Source organism: Pygocentrus nattereri, chromosome 8 (assembly GCF_015220715.1).
Source record: "Pygocentrus nattereri isolate fPygNat1 chromosome 8, fPygNat1.pri, whole genome shotgun sequence".
Classification (NCBI taxonomy): domain Eukaryota; kingdom Metazoa; phylum Chordata; class Actinopteri; order Characiformes; family Serrasalmidae; genus Pygocentrus; species Pygocentrus nattereri.
The window spans coordinates 1,285,379-1,302,500 of record NC_051218.1 but is presented as its reverse complement, the minus strand read 5'-3'; the positions used below and the strand labels follow the sequence as shown (position 1 = coordinate 1,302,500).

General features: G+C 39.9%; 1 protein-coding gene across 3 annotated transcripts in view; it reads left to right on the top strand.

Moving 5' to 3' along the window:
- The window catches only part of LOC108410563 (liprin-beta-2-like), a 156,019-nt gene that overhangs the window by 112,907 nt on the left and 25,990 nt on the right, over positions 1–17,122 (top strand). For 2 of the 3 annotated variants that reach the window (XM_037540700.1, XM_037540703.1), the window contains 13 exons: positions 493–563; positions 1,274–1,348; positions 1,887–1,947; positions 2,370–2,405; positions 2,991–3,132; positions 6,262–6,294; positions 9,059–9,194; positions 10,209–10,334; positions 10,889–11,039; positions 13,731–13,842; positions 14,816–14,904; positions 15,004–15,126; positions 15,984–16,115. In XM_037540700.1, the coding sequence (XP_037396597.1) occupies positions 493–563; positions 1,274–1,348; positions 1,887–1,947; positions 2,370–2,405; positions 2,991–3,132; positions 6,262–6,294; positions 9,059–9,194; positions 10,209–10,334; positions 10,889–11,039; positions 13,731–13,842; positions 14,816–14,904; positions 15,004–15,126; positions 15,984–16,115 (1,287 nt within the window). The remainder of the gene's footprint in view (positions 1–492; positions 564–1,273; positions 1,349–1,886; positions 1,948–2,369; positions 2,406–2,990; positions 3,133–6,261; positions 6,295–9,058; positions 9,195–10,208; positions 10,335–10,888; positions 11,040–13,730; positions 13,843–14,815; positions 14,905–15,003; positions 15,127–15,983; positions 16,116–17,122) is intronic. The other variant, XM_037540701.1, reaches the window with a different exon arrangement.

The following is a 17,122-nucleotide window of genomic DNA, read 5'->3' as shown; positions in this document are numbered from 1 at the left end:
AATATTGTGATACAAATCATGCATCGTGCTAACCTAACGTCTTCAATTATTGTTATATTATATTTTTGCCACGTGCCTCTATTACCACCCCAGTAAAATCGCCGGGTGTAAAATTGACACCCCTCTGAAAATGTTCTGGCTACACCTCTGCTTCCGTCTAGCTGTAATTTAGATTTTTGACTTAGTGCTGATATAACAAGGGAGAAACGAAGTAACATGAGGTTTCCACACCTAAATTCAAGGTGTAAGGCCACCAAAGATCAAATATGTAGCGTGTGGTACTCAGCATGTCAATGTAGTTTTGCTTACGTTAAAATGTGTTGCAATTCAGTTACAATTTACAGTTAATACCATAACCACTTCTGTTCAGTCAGGAGAAAGTAGTCCTGAAATAAACTCAGAAAGCTCTTCAGGCTAAAAAAGTGCACAGTAATAGCTTTTAATAACAGCTTTAATCTGTACTCTGTGTTATGAGGTGTTTTATATTCGCAGATGTCGACACCTCGAGGACCTTCTCCGTTCCTACTGCCTACAGTGTGTCTACAGAAAGAGCTGGAGTCCAAGTGAGGATCACCTACACACACACACACACACACACACACACCCACACACACACACACACACAAACACACACCAACACAAACACGTCAGATCCTATATGTAATAATAATATGTCCTGTATGTATTAGACAGAGACAGAAGTGGCCTAAACCCAGAATAGAATAATAATATTGTTACTTCTATGAAATTATGTAATATATATATATATATATATAATGTAATTATATGATTTAATAACTGTAAAATAAAGTACCTTTCCAAAAAGCATGGGCCAAAACCACTACAGTAACTAGTTACTTTCCTATTGTATATATATACCTATTTGCCTATGTGTACATCAGTGCCTTGCTGAGGTTGGCAGGTGTTCGTGTTTTGGCTTACTGGCATCTGTATAAATTAATATGTAGAAAAGGACATTTTGCTGGTGCTGTCAGCCTGTTTGGCTCTAGTTTTACTGCAAAATCAGACGGTTTTTGTCCTGAAAATGTACAAGTACACACACCTACACACAGGGAGCAGCTGGGATGGAGATCTCTGGAGGGAGGACGTGAAACGTGTCTCAAAACATTTTCTCATGCTCCTGCTGTACAGCTCCGTGTCCCGACTACTCACCCTGAGTTAACATGGTAGTTCATGCTCTCTTTCCTCCTTTCTCCCGTTTCCACCTTCCTAATTCTGTTTCTCTCTCTCACTTGTTCCCGCTGTATCCCAGCTGCCGCGGCATGCAGACCTCCATGGAGAATTCTGTGCTATGCCCTGGTGACACAGCCTTTCACAACGGACAGCGGCAAGTAGAGTTGATTTGTGTGCGTGTGTGTGTGTGTGTGTGTGTGTGTGTGTGTGTGTGTGTGTGTGTGTGTGTGTGTGTGATAATGGATATGACTGAATATCACTTCCGTTATCTTTTATGCGCCACATGATGTTTTAAATGGCTTTGCCTTCACCATTAAATTTGTTCAATATTTCAAATTTATGGTCAGTTCAAAAACTAGATATGGTCAGTTAAGAAAACTACATGTGGTCAGTTCAAAAACTACATATGGTTAGATAAAAATAACATATGGTCAGTTCAAAAAGCACATATGGTCAGTTCAAAAAACTACATATGGTTAGTTAAGAACTACATACGGTCAGTTCAAAAAGCACATATGGTCAGTTCAAAAAGGACACAGTTGAAAAGCCTGCGCATACAAACAAGGGCTGTACTAACAGAACATTACCTACACAGACATAAGCTCAGATGGGCTCTTATGTTGCTACTTTGAAGACCCCAGATTGATTTCTTTTTCCTGAGGGCTTCCTGTGGTCACTGTCTCTTTCTACAGGTCAACACAGAGGATGCTGTCCACGAGTTTAGAGGAGTTACAGAGTGGATCCAAGCAGAGGGTTTGTAATATAATGCCTTTAATGTAAAATCTCCTGTTTATTTAACTCATAAACTCCTTTGCTTGGTTGTGATGCAGTGCAAAACCTGTTTGTAACCTGGATTACAAGCAATGATGAAGACTCACATGAACACAGCTGATATTCATGTATTAGTCATGTATGAAAGTGTTGTTGAAGCACTAATCCCTTTGAATAACCTCAGTGACTTAACTCAGCTTAACTCAGCACTTAACTCTCAAGTTTTTAAACAGTTTCTTAAGAAATGTAACTATTAACCAAGCTGTATGTGCGCTTTACATAGTAAGCTAACTCTGTGTGTGTGTGTGTGTGTGTGTGTGTGTGTGTGTGTGTGTGTGTGTGTGTGTGTGTGTGTGTGTGTGTGCATGTTTTTTACCTTGTCTGTGTCTCTTTCCTCACCCAAGCATGTAATGGGCCAACCAGTAGAGCCTGTTCTGAAGGTACTGCCTCAAATATTAACCCCTAACCTCTAACAAACTAAAGCTCAAAGCCATAAACACCTCAAATGCCCCTTTATATGCCAGTCTGAGCTCTGAGCCCTGGTAGCTTTTTCACCAGCTCAGTCCTTCATGCCACATGGTTACACTTTCACTCTGATTTGATGTATTAACTGTTTAAACCAGGCATGTCAAACTGGGGACCGTCTGGGCCAAAGCGCTGCTGAGTTGACCCTCATCTGTCACTCTGAATTCAGTTCATTCAGTTCACTGCTAATTAGCTGATGAGCTGAATCAGGTGTGTTTAAAAAGGTAGCGTGCTGAAGTCTGCAGTGTTTTGGCCGACGAGAACTGGAGCTTGAGGCGTGGTTTAAACTGTGGTCACTGTTAAAACACATTTTGTGTTAAAACTTCAGACAGTTTGGCTTTTGTAATGTGAAAGCAATAGAAAATTTATAATGAACTGAAGTGCAAATGAATTAGTTAAACATAAGATGCTGCTGGTTGTATAGACAAGAAAATGCCTTTCTAAAGTCGACACTGAGAGAGAGACATTTGAATTATTTTCCCCTCCTGTGTATGTAATAGAATCGGCATGTTTCGGACAGCAGTAAGTACCGGACACTCCCGGGGAAGTTTTCTCGTCCAGAGCAGAATGGAGAGAGGGATCAGTACCCCTCCCCGCTCCAGCTATCACCTGACGAGAGTGAGGACAGCGAGGTCAACCTGAGTAAGTGCTTATTTAAACAAGACAGTGACGCGGCTTCTGTTCACAGCTTTATTCCTGCAAAACACAGACTGGGGCCGTGTGGCGATTTAACTTATTACCTATCAATTAACTACAGCTTTGCTAAAACAAGCAGTTTTATTCCAGTATGAATCTGCAGTGTGTAGTTTTACAGTCTGACTGTAATAATTGTGGAGTGATTTTAATCCAGTATGAATCTGCAGTGTGTAGTTTTACAGTCTGACTGTAATAATTGTGGAGTGATTTTAATCCAGTATGAATCTGCAGTGTGTAGTTTTACAGTCTGATGGTAATAATTGTGGAGTGATTTTAATCCAGTATGAATCTGCAGTGTGTAGTTTTACAGTCTGACTGTAATAATTGTGGAGTGATTTTAATCCAGTATGAATCTGCAGTGTGTAGTTTTACAGTCTGACTGTAATAATTGTGGAGTGATTTTAATCCAGTATGAATCTGCAGTGTGTAGTTTTACAGTCTGACTGTAATAATTGTGGAGTGATTTTAATCCAGTATGAATCTGCAGTGTGTAGTTTTACAGTCTGACTGTAATAATTGTGGAGTGATTTTAATCCAGTATGAATCTGCAGTGTGTAGTTTTACAGTCTGACTGTAATAATTGTGGAGTGATTTTAATCCAGTATGAATCTGCAGTCTGTGTAGTTTTATGGTCTGACTGTAATAATTGTGGAGTGATTTTAATCCAGTATGAATCTGCAGTGTGTAGTTTAACAGTCTGACTGTAATAATTGTGGAGTGATTTTAATCCAGTATGAATCTGCAGCGTGTAGTTTTACAGTCTGACGGTAATAATTGTGGAGTGATTTTAATCCAGTATGAATCTGCAGCGTGTAGTTTTACAGTCTGACTGTAATAATTGTGGAGTGATTTTAATCCAGTATGAATCTGCAGTGTGTAGTTTTACAGTCTGACTAATAATTGTGGAGTGATTTTAATCCAGTATGAATCTGCAGTGTGTAGTTTTACAGTCTGACTGTAATAATTGTGGAGTGATTTTAATCCAGTATGAATCTGCAGCGTGTAGTTTTACAGTCTGACGGTAATAATTGTGGAGTGATTTTAATCCAGTATGAATCTGCAGCGTGTAGTTTTACAGTCTGACTGTAATAATTGTGGAGTGATTTTAATCCAGTATGAATCTGCAGTGTGTAGTTTTACAGTCTGACTAATAATTGTGGAGTGATTTTAATCCAGTATGAATCTGCAGTGTGTAGTTTTACAGTCTGACGGTTATAATTGTGGAGTGATTTTAATCCAGTATGAATCTGCAGTGTGTAGTTTTACAGTCTGACGGTAATAATTGTGGAGTGATTTTAATCCAGTATGAATCTGCAGTGTGTGTAGTTTTACAGTCTGACTGTAATAATTGTGGAGTGATTTTAATCCAGTATGAATCTGCAGTGTGTAGTTTTACAGTCTGACGGTAATAATTGTGGAGTGATTTTAATCCAGTATGAATCTGCAGTCTGTGTAGTTTTACAGTCTGACTGTAATAATTGTGGAGTGATTTTAATCCAGTATGAATCTGCAGTGTGTAGTTTTACAGTCTGACGGTAATAATTGTGGAGTGATTTTAATCCAGTATGAATCTGCAGTCTGTGTAGTTTTATGGTCTGACTGTAATAATTGTGGAGTGATTTTAATCCAGTATGAATCTGCAGCGTGTAGTTTTACAGTCTGACTGTAATAATTGTGGAGTGATTTTAATCCAGTATGAATCTGCAGTGTGTAGTTTTACAGTCTGACTGTAATAATTGTGGAGTGATTTTAATCCAGTATGAATCTGCAGCGTGTAGTTTTACAGTCTGACTGTAATAATTGTGGAGTGATTTTAATCCAGTATGAATCTGCAGCGTGTAGTTTTACAGTCTGACGGTAATAATTGTGGAGTGATTTTAATCCAGTATGAATCTGCAGCGTGTAGTTTTACAGTCTGACTGTAATAATTGTGGAGTGATTTTAATCCAGTATGAATCTGCAGTGTGTAGTTTTACAGTCTGACTGTAATAATTGTGGAGTGATTTTAATCCAGTGTGAATCTGCAGTGTGTAGTTTTACAGTCTGACTGTAATAATTGTGGAGTGATTTTAATCCAGTATGAATCTGCAGTGTGTATTTTTACAGTCTGACTGTAATAATTGTGGAGTGATTTTAATCCAGTATGAATCTGCAGCGTGTAGTTTTACAGTCTGACGGTAATAATTGTGGAGTGATTTTAATCCAGTATGAATCTGCAGTGTGTGTAGTTTTACAGTCTGACTGTAATAATTGTGGAGTGATTTTAATCCAGTATGAATCTGCAGTGTGTAGTTTTACAGTCTGACTGTAATAATTGTGGAGTGATTTTAATCCAGTGTGAATCTGCAGTGTGTAGTTTTACAGTCTGACTGTAATAATTGTGGAGTGATTTTAATCCAGTGTGAATCTGCAGTGTGTGTATGATAGATACAGACATACTGCACGTTGTTTTTATGGAGTGTGTCCTGTGCTGTAATGCTGACAACTGGGCTTTGTTTCTTCACTCTGGCCTTTCTGGGAAAATTTGGGGAAATTTCAAGGATACATTATCATGATCCACTTGGGTTACATTACGCAACCCACATACACACACACACACACACACACACACACACACACACACATACACACACAGCCGCTTCTCTCTCAGGGTCGCGGGGGGGGTGCTGGAGCCTATCCCTGCTGTCATCAGGCATAGGCAGGATTCACCCTGGACAGGTCGCCAGTCCCACACATTCACACATTACACGACTTCTTTTTGTAAAACTAATTCAAACATGCTTTAATCTTTCATGTATGTGACTGTGCAGAGTTTAAATCCCATGAACTGAATTAACCACTGCATGTCTAACATCAGTTATTTGTACTTCAAGTGAACTGTATATGAGTGCAGCCTTGCTTATGACTTTCCAATTACCTTTACTCTCCCATTTCTAAAGCTTCTTTGGTTTTGCATGGGCTTCTCTTGCTTTCCTCTCTCTTTCTCTCTCTGTCTCACTCTCTAATCCCTCTCTCCGTGGCTGTGGCTGTCTCTCCTGTCCTCTCCTGGCTGCTGTGTGCTTGCTGGGTGTGAAGACCGTTGCAGGAGTGCCAGCGCTCCAGCGTTAGGTATCGTACTCTCGCTCTAACACTCACAGCGGCTGTAAGGCACTCTGGTTTTGTCACGGTGGATTTAAGCCCTCCTCTCTCTGCGGTGTTTGGTGGGGGTGAAAGAGCGGAGCTCAGAGGGAAAATGTAGGCGGTGTAGATTAGGACTGGCTGACTGTCTTAGGCCAACACTGCTGCCATAGCGAGGGACCAGAAACAGGAGAGTCTCCATGAGTCATGGACAAATGTTTTTATTTAAGAGCCACCAGCTTATTAATAACTAACTCTGTCAGTATGCAGTTATCACTGATGGCCTTTATTTAATTGACATTTACTTGCTTGAGTTTTTAGCCCTTAAACTCTACAGGCTCATATACAGATAGGCCTCAGATCGGACTCTCAGGAGCACATACTTTTCATATTAGGTTCATAATAATTTTAGTATAATGTATAGTAGTAACAAAATAGTAAGACTTAAGATCAGTATTTGTGGAATAAACCTGCAGTTATAGGCTACCTGCATATGTCTTGGACCTGTTAGTTACGTGTCAGAATATCGGTCAGAATAAAGCAGGCTCTGTTAAATAATATCTCTTCACTGCATCCTGTGGGTATCAGGGGAAGCACAAGCTCTTTGCAGCCAGTAGGTACAGATTATATCACTTGAATCAGGGGATCAGAGCCACAAGTCTACCTCTTAGATCCTTCACTGACAATCAGCTTGCTTTGAATGGACTAGATTCAAATATGCATTTACTTTCTCCAGAAATAAAATGTACCAACAAATGTGGATGTAATGTATTTCATTCACATGGAACCAATGTTTACGCTCTTAAGATGGTTCTTGAGGGGCTTTTTCACAAAGAAAGTGGTTCTATGACCACTCAAAGAACCCTTTGCATAATTAGAGGGTTCTTTTCATTGTGAAAGCGTTCTTCAAACTGACCAAGAGTCTTTTACATTTACGGCATTTGGCTGATGCTTTTATCCAGATCGACTTACAATTCGATCGGTGTACACAGGAAGGTGAAGGTGGTGTTAGGAGTCTTGCCCAAGGACTCTTATTGGTGTAGTGTAGGGTGGTTACCCAGGTGGGGATTGAACCCCAGTCTACAGCGTAGAAGGCAGAGACACTATCCAACCAGTATAACATCTTTTGTATATGGTTCAATATAGAACCTTTTTTGAAAAGGGGTCTATAGAGCACCAGAAGGTTTTCTTCAGTTGTTACGACGTCAAGCTTGTAACAACAGAAGAACTCTTTGTTGGTGCTATATAGAACCCTTTAAATCTATACAGAACCATCTAAATCTGAATTGGCCTTTCGTGATGCAAAGAACGTTTAATCATGAAAAGGGTGCTTTGAGTGTTCATGGTTCTCTATGGAACCATTTATTTACTAAAGAACCCATGAAGAGCTTTTCGAAATGTGCTGCACTAAATTCAGATCAGCACAGCCAACACAGTTCATCTGTTCAGCTCAGCTAGACGTTCCCCCTCTTTCTCCAAGTGTAGTCAATCAGTCGAGTTTGGTGTCTGAAGTTGGTTTCTTTAGTTTTGCGCTGGAGCTGTGAGACTAATGTTGCTGCCAACAGCTCCAGAGCCACTTGCAGCTCTTTTACTGCCCTGTTGCAGCGCCACAGCAGAGTTAGATTTTTAGGTAAAAAGAAATAAAACAGTATTTCTTTGCAGTAAAATAAAGCTCTGCTGATCACTGGACTGCATTTATAATCACTCCAGCTGGTTTCCTGACACGTTTATTCTGCGATGAGAAACTGTCAAAAACGAAAAAAATCACAAAGCTGAAGTCAAAAGTTTTCCGTTCCACCTTAAATAGTGCCTGCTGCTCCAATTACGGTAGACCGTGAACACTCAAACAAGGACCTGGTGAATGAGAAGCTGATTGTAGTTTCATAAAAATCAAACGTTGAGAGACATTTCACAAGAAGCTGTTCTGCTTTTGAGGAAAGGTTTCCTGCTGGAGATGCGAGAAAAGCTGAGCTGAAGCTTAAAGCAGAGCAGAGTGCGTTTTCGTATATATATAAAATGTGTATTTATACGTATATATATATTTAAATGTATATATATGCCTACTAGCACATTGCAACCCACTGAGACATATTTACAGCCAAGATGGTAAAATCAACATAAAATGTTGTGGCTCGGAAGGTGGTTTGATTCTCAAACAGACTTGCTGTTGTCTACGACCGTTGGGGACATACCGAATTAATCCTGAATTTTTATGGCCGTTTTCGTTTCCGATTTCTTTAAAGCCGAATTATCCAGTGGTCATTGTTTGGCTAATGTAACCCATTTAAAATTTACAGTTCTCACTATGTGGACGAAATGAATACTTGAAACACGCTAGCACATTTCATCATTTCATGTCCTTTCTGTTAACCAAAGTCTTAATATAACAATGTTATTGGCTTTTTAATGGGCCAAACTGAATTTTAAATTTTACATTTTAAATTCCACTTGTGCATCTCTAATAAAAATGGACAAGTGTATATGCAGTAGGGTTCATCTCATGCTTTGGGGCGTAAGCTTCCATTACATGTTAATGCAACATTAACCTCAAAGCTCCAGCGCAAAACTAAAGAAGCAAACTGACCACATTTGTGGTACAAGGGGTGCAGTTGTGCACATATGACTGTTGCTGAACTGTCACTTTAAGCCCCTCGTGAGGTGTATAAGAGCCCTAAGCTGGATTCATCTGATTTGGCTTAGTCGACAATATGTGTTTAACTGAGTGTAATGCAGTCGCGTCCTCCTTTATTTTTAGGAAAAACGGAGAAGGCCGACGAGTCCACTCTGTCTGACCTGTCGCCTGTGTCATCAGGCATCGACTCAGGCCATCAGTCGCCAGTTTCTCCAGAGCACAAGAAGAACCAGAAAGGCATCCGGAAGCTGTGGGGAAAGTAAGGAGTGCAGCCCTGCGGCTCGCTGTAGACGAACACCCAGACCTGTTTCCTTGAATTCGTCTGTTGCGCAGATTCTCTGTCTTGGTGCATTTGGGTTGTTGTGTCTTTGTGTCATAGTAAATTCGCATTCATTTAGACACTGTGAGACGATTTATGCATGTGATTGCAAATCTAAGCAAATAAATCACAGCCTTGATAGTACAAGTATGCAAGTGTGAACATTATACAGTGTGCAATATTGAAATATGTGCATAATTGTGTATAGTATTAAGATTTGGTCACATGAAAAAGTATTATTTATATATGTTTGATTCTGTATTGAGTATTATTTTTGCTTATTAGTAATACTGATGTTTTTTATGCCCACATTATTTTTCTTGCTTTTAAACCAGCACCACTCGCCACACACACTCACACACACACACACACACACACACACACACACACACATGCACTAGAGTCTCTGGCAGCACCTGGCTGTCAATCGGAGATGATGTTGTTACGGCTCTCAGTCCAGTTTGTGGCGTCGCCACTCAAATCCAGCTTTATTTCCGCCCCTCTTTACACACCTGACCATCAGAAACCCACCAGCAGCTCCGTCTGTCACTGCAGCTTCACCTTCAGTTCCGCCTGTCAGTGCTGCTGACCCTGAACACTAACTAACCCCACCAGCCCACACCAGAGTTACTCTCTGAACTCTCTTCAGACTTCATCATTTGTACAGTGTTATTTTATTTGAGAGCAATTATTAAATATTATGCAGTATATTTGTTATATAATAGCATTTAAATGATCATTAGGCCTATGAATTATTAAGAATATTAATGGCATGATAATGTGAATATTCTGGAGAAACACTGTCCATGTGGTCACCAAGTGTCTGAATCAACTTGATTGCACTTCATTGCTAATCCTACATGCAATTGTTATCATTATGTGATCAGATATACATTTACTGCCTTCTGGCTCTAAAGGTAGGTTAACTTTCACATGTGTGTGTCCGTCTGTCAGGATCAGAAGGACTCAGTCAGGCAGTCTCCCTGCGGACAGCATGGACAGTGCTGATTTCAGGAGGGGAGGCTTCAGAGCCACCACAGGACCTCGGCTGGCCTGCGTGGGCAGCACAGACATTGCATGGTACAAATACAGGCACACTTACACACACACTCAGGCTCCAGCACTGTCAAAGGGTCCATATCCTACATTATGGCATTTGCGTGGTTTTATTTATCAAATACAGTCATAAATCATTTTTACATGATGATTTTCAACCTCTCTTTATCCCCTAGAATTAAAGAGCCTGTTTCTGTTAGTGTAGCTTTAAGATTGATATATGTAAATGACCTCTGTTCTGATAGGCTACACTGAACTGTGCTTCATTCTAAAGAAAGAGTCCTTATAACTTCAGTGGGAATGTGCAGGCTGACCGGCTGTAGGCTGAATAGGTGGGGTATATGTAAATGTTTGTTTTCATGACATCATAAAACACACTGAATTCAAAACCAGTTGTTTTTACATATATGGACTGCTTGGACTGGGGCGTGAGTTTTCAGTCATATGTGCCCTTTTATGTACCTTTTATGTCATAATTCATTTTTATGTCACTATTACTATAAATAACTATAAATGTGTAGTTTTGTCATAGTTTAAAAAACAGACTGTAATTCCTGTATTTACGGTCTAATCCTCAGCAATGTGAACACTCCCTTCTCAAAGTGGTCATGCGATCAGGTGTGCACATGGCTGGACGATTATGGATTAGGACAATACGCCCCCATGGCCAGACAGTGGGTCAGCAGTGGACAGACTCTTCTCTCAGCCTCCCCACATGACTTCGAAAAGGTACAGAACGCTGCTTGGCCAGACTGAAAATCTTAATCTATAATCTGTCCAGGTGGTGTGTTTAAGTGTGTGTGTGTATATGTGTAGGTCATTATCTGATGTTCTGTTTGTGTAGTGCCTATTATTAGTGCAGTATATTGTATTGTGTAAGGGTTCAGTCTGCACCGCCTGCTGCCAGCAGAGGGCGACGGTGGTGAGGGATCACAGACTAATCAGGCTAAACAGACACACCTGTGGCCTTCCCTACATAAAGGTGTGGCAAACGGCAGTGTTTGTCACACCTTTGTAGAGGGGTGACCGGTACGGTACTGAGTCCAAGAAAAGAGCAGAGAACAAAGCTGCCCTAAAACAACAAAGAGGGCTGAGAAGAGGGTAATTGCCCCCAAATTACTCACAGAGGCGTTTGCTCTGAGAGTAAACAGGCGAAGTGAAGCATAAAGCCTTCCTGTCATCATCCCGTCTTTGTGTTCTCGTTATCTCTCTTTCCTCCCGTTCTAACTCGGACTTTGTTTGAGCACGCTGTGCCTTTGTTCTACGGTCCTGCCTTTTTCGTTCTCCCCTCCTTGAAGGGCTTCACCCGAGGTGGTGATGGTCCTGGTGGTGCAGCAGTAACGTCACGGACCACCAATCTGTACGGCGGTGGTTCGAATCCCGCTCAGGGACGCCCTGTTTTTCTACACCTACCACACACTACGTTGCCCCCATCTCTACTTCTAGGTATTTTAGGTACTTATAGGTACTGCACTTGGGTCCGCCTCCACGCCGTCCCATAACAGTATTGTATACATTCATCAATCAACCATAGATTAGATTTGTTAGATTATAGAAGAATAGAACACTTACTGTAGTTTGGTTAAATAAAGGCAAAAATAATGTGTAAAAAGAACAAAAGATAATTTGTGTAATATTTCCGCTTGAATTCAACAATATTCAATAATATCGGTTTTCCCAAGTTAGTAATAATAAGCACTTGAATCAAATGGTTTGTTAGTGGTGTTCAGAATTATTAGTGTTTGGTTTGAAAAAGGCCAATTTAAGTATTATTTACGTATATTTTGATTTTGCATGTGTAATGATACCACAAAGCATTATTTTGATATATTTTTTTATTAGTAGTAGTATTTTATATACCTACATTATTTTTCTTGCTTTTAAGCCAGCACCACTCATTGTGTACACACACACACACACACACACACACACACACACACACACATTAGAGACGCCTCTGGCAGCACCTGGCTGTCAGTCGGAGATGGTTTTATGGCTCTCAGTCCCGTTTGTGGTGTCGCCACTCAAATCCAGCTTTATTTCCACCCCTCTTTACACACCTGACCATCAGAAACCCACCAGCAGCTCCAGCAGTTCCACCTGTCAGTGCTAATCAACCCCACCGACCCACCATCAGAACACAGGAGTTACTCTCTGATCTCTAATTAGACTGGACCATCGTTCCACTTACTTCAGCTGTTTTATTAGATCATATGTGGATAATTATATAGGAGTATCATATTTGAATGCTACGATATGGAGAATAGCAGTAACATTATTATTAAACTACTGTTCAGTAAATTGGTATTCGAATGTATGTAGACTATTAATAATAATGTGCTAATATGAATAATTATTGTTCATTAAGTATAGTAACGCGGGATGGCACGATTTCATGTAGGTGGAAAGTAATTCTGCTTTATTTCTAAACTTGGGAAGATTTGGCTTTTAACTATAGTTAATTATCATTTTAAATATGACTTTCTAACTACACTTAAGATTTGACTTTCTAACTATGCTTCAGCATTATTTTAGAAGATTTGGCTTTTTAAGTATACTGAATCGTTATTTTAGATTTTTTTTTTTTTTACCTTTTAACTGTTCTCAAGCATGTTTTTAAGAAAATGAGTTTATCTACACTTAAGCTTTATTTTGGAAGATTTGACTAAGTATACTAAAGCACTATATAATGCATATTTTAGAAGAATTGGGATTTGATTTAAGTATATTAAAGCATTATTTTAAGAGTTTGACTTTGTAACCACACTTAAGTTTTATTTTGGAAGTTGTTACTTTTTAACTACACTTGGGCATTATTTTGAAAGATTTGTCTTTTTAAGTTTGCTAAAGCAATATTTTGACAGATTTGATATTTTAAAAATATCTAAGTTGAATATTTGTGGTTTAACTTTATTCCCTTGAAAATGTATTAAACGTACTACTTATCCTTACGTGTTTCATTTAGGCCTTAAAAGTTAAACACGCCTTTCAAAGGGCAGGAGATCTTTTTCTCAGTTGAGATTAATTCATTGAGGGGTTTTTATTTTTTTTGTTTTATTTTTATTTTTTTTAAAAGCAGCATAAAACATAAAAACAGCGTAAAAGTAAACTGCCCTCAGCGCTGCTTCATCTTCGTGCGAGGACAGTACCACTGATTAAAGAAAACGTTTTATTTTGTCTGGTAAAACATTTTAAATACTTGACTATGTTCACTTTTACGGCCTTTTCTGCACTTTTTCCACTGCACCTCACTGCAGTTGCTCTTGGAAAAGCTCCAGCATCACCAGTCAGCCCTGTTTTTAGGACGTATGATGATTTTAACAGTAGAGCTGCTGTGTTGAGGCCACGCTGAGTGTTGTGTGTGTGTGTGTGTGTGTGTGTGTGTGTGTGTGTGTGTGTGTGTGTGTGTGTGCTTATCAGGAGCTGGGGATGAAGCACCCACTGCATAGGAAGAAGCTGCAGCTGGCCTTGCACTCCTTCACCACCAGACTTGAGGAGAAATCTGCAGAACTGGACCACGTCTGGGTCACACGTGAGTTATTTAATGGTTTTTCCTCATTGAACCTGTGCAGGACTATAAATAAATGCATTGTGGGATAAATGCTGTAGGTGGACGTTGGTAGCTATATTTATATGCACAACAAACATCTGAGGAGATCTTACCTTAATATTTAGAACTTTCTCGCTGTTTCTTTTCACTTAAGGTTTGAAAAATAACTGCAGAGTTGTAATTAACATATGAACATAACAGCTATTTGTTAATATTTTAATTATATATGTATATTTAACTTCAAAACTCAACGTCATGCTCATCAAAGTGTCCATGAACAGCATAAATAATGATTTTAATAGTTTTCAGACTTCTGATGGGCTGAATTTCATCATGTATATTGTATTATGATATACACTCACCAGCCACTTTATTAGGTGTTCAGTTGCTTGTTAACACAAATAGCTGATCAGCCAATCACACGGCTGCAGCTCAGTGCATTTAGGCATGTAGAGGTGGTCAAGACGACTTGCTGAAGTGCAGACCGAGCATCAGAACGGGGAAGAAAGGGGATTTAAGGGGCTTTGAACGTGGCGTGGTTGTTGGTGCCAGACGGGCTGGTCTGAGTATTTCAGAAACTGCTGATCTGCTGGGATTTTCACGCTCAACCATCTCCAGGGTTTACAGAGAACGGTCCGAAAAAGAGGAAACATCCAGTGAGCTGTCAGTTGTGTGGATGGAAATGCCTTGTTGATGTGAGAGGTCAGAGGAGAATGGGCAGACTGGTTCCAGATGATAGAAAGACAGCAGGAACTCAAATAACCAACCAGAATCTCTGAGGAACGTTTCCAGCACCTTGTTGAAAGTCTGACATGAAGAATTAAAGAAGTTCTGAAGGCAAAAGGGGGTCCAGCCTTTTACTAGCAAGGTGTACCTAATAAAGTGGCCGGTGATTGTATAGTTTAGTCTCAGTACTTTGTGCGTATGTTGTGGTTGAACACTGATGTTTTCACAGGATGGCTGGATGATATTGGTTTGCCGCAGTACAAAGACCAGTTTCACGAGGGCCGTGTAGATGGGCGGATGCTACAGTACCTGACCGTGGTAAAGGCCACAGACCACTGTCCTCCACAGCTATAAGCCAAGCTTTCTATTGCATGCAGTGTCCGAATTATTCTGTTTGATTTTTTAAATTTTTTTCAGAATGACCTTCTGCTTCTGAAAGTGAGCAGTCAGCTCCATCACCTCAGCATTAAATGTGCCATCCATGTGCTTCATATCAACAAGTTCAGCCCCAACTGCCTGAAGAGGAGGCCAGGAGACGAGGTGAGCTTCAAGAGGGTCTGAGATGGGAATGTGCTTGTGTGTGTTCCAAGTTTTAGATTGAAAATCTACCATTCAGAAGTTTGGAAACATGGTAAAATATGATTTTAATGTAGTATGATTTTTTATATCTTACAATAAAAAATGGTAAAATGTGTCATATAAAATATGGTGAAAAATGTATTCATTTTTTCCTTGTTGAGTATCTCTCTCTCTCTCTCTCTCTATCTATCTATCTATCTATCTATCTATCTATCTATCTACATAGAGAGAGATATAGGTATAAATATATATGATAACTTTACAGGAGAAGGAAAATGTACTCTACTTCTAATGTAAGTCTGTGGACCTTATATAGTGTATAAAGGCTTTTTTCCAAGTAATCTTGGGTCATTTCTTTTGTTCCATTCATCATGGATTTTACACACACTGTATAGGACAGCAGGTGCTTTCAAATTATGTCAAAAACTGAAAAATAACATAGTTAGGCGGTTTTGTTCTGACAGCAGCAATAGATCATATATGTTTTATATATTTTTTTATTGTATATGTTTCTGCATAACTCTGGCTTATAGTATTGTAGCAATCACACTGTTTTTACTGAATAATACAACAGCAATTCATTATCAATATGTTGGGTGGTTCCAAACTTTTGAACATCTGACCTTTTTTTCTGTTTGTCTCCATGTCAAACGATGAAAAAACCTGGAAAAGTAAAGACGGCATGCGCAAAAACAAGGATCTGCACTGCACCGCTCTCATTTTTCAATGAGCTGCAGACGACGGCTCTAACTCTAACGATTAAAACCCACTTCTGCGCAGTGTGTGCGAATAGCTGACGCTCTGTGTGTTTCTGGCAGGCACAGATGCAGACGTCCCCCTCGGAGGTGATGCAGTGGTCTAATCACCGCGTGATGGAGTGGCTACGGTCAGTGGACCTGGCTGAATACGCGCCCAACCTGCGGGGCAGCGGTGTTCATGGTGGACTCGTAGTGAGTAACATAATGCACACTTATAACTGGGAATCTAAGATCTCTTTTTTCTGTTCAGTTAAAAGGGTCTTTTATTTTGTACTTGCGTAATATTGCTTTAGTGTGGTCACAAAGCTCCACTGTACTGAAGATTTTCCCTGCAGTGTAAAGCAGGAATCTGCTGATTTCTAGGCGCTGATTTGAGCCACGTTTTTAGCATCATGACCTTCAATATGAACGTTTTGTTAACAACTATAATCAATCATATGATTCTTTGTTTGATTTCAATTATCATATGCCTTCTTCTCTATATAGTTTAGCATGACTTTAACCTGCAGTGCCTGAGTCTTAGTTACAGATTAGAAGTGATACAACTGGCCACTTTATTAGAAACCCCCATCTTGTAGCTCTACCTTCCTGGTTTACAGATGGAGACTGCAGTTGTTGATGCACAGTTTGTGTAAGCCGTCCTGTAGACGTTCATCAGTGGTCAGTTATTGACCACAGAGCCGCTCTTGACTGGATATTTTTGGGTGTTGACCACTCTGATCTACGCTTGTACCTGCATCACACACATTACCATGTCAGTGTCACTGCTGTGCTGTGAAAGATCCACCAGCCAAATAATATGTAGACAATGATGAATGAGGTAGAGGAGGGCTGATCAAGTCTGCAGATGGGCTACAGCCTGTAATTGCAAAGGGACCTAAAAGGTAGAAGGAGCTCATAAAGCGGACAGTAGACACATTTACATGCAGCCTAATAATTTGTTAATAATCCAGGTAACGGCTCAGTCAGAATTGGATACGTCCATTTATACACCTCAGTAGGAATAGGCTAGTCTGATTGAGGTCATTCAGAATACAGTTTCTATCCGATTGAATGAGGTGGGTAACCCTGTAAATAATCTGTTAAATAGAAGAATAATAACAAAATAAAAAAGTCCGTTCTGCATGAGCGTCGCGTCACAGTGAGAGTTTATACCGTTCAACACGGCGGAGCAGAAACTGGTCTGCAGAGGAGACGAA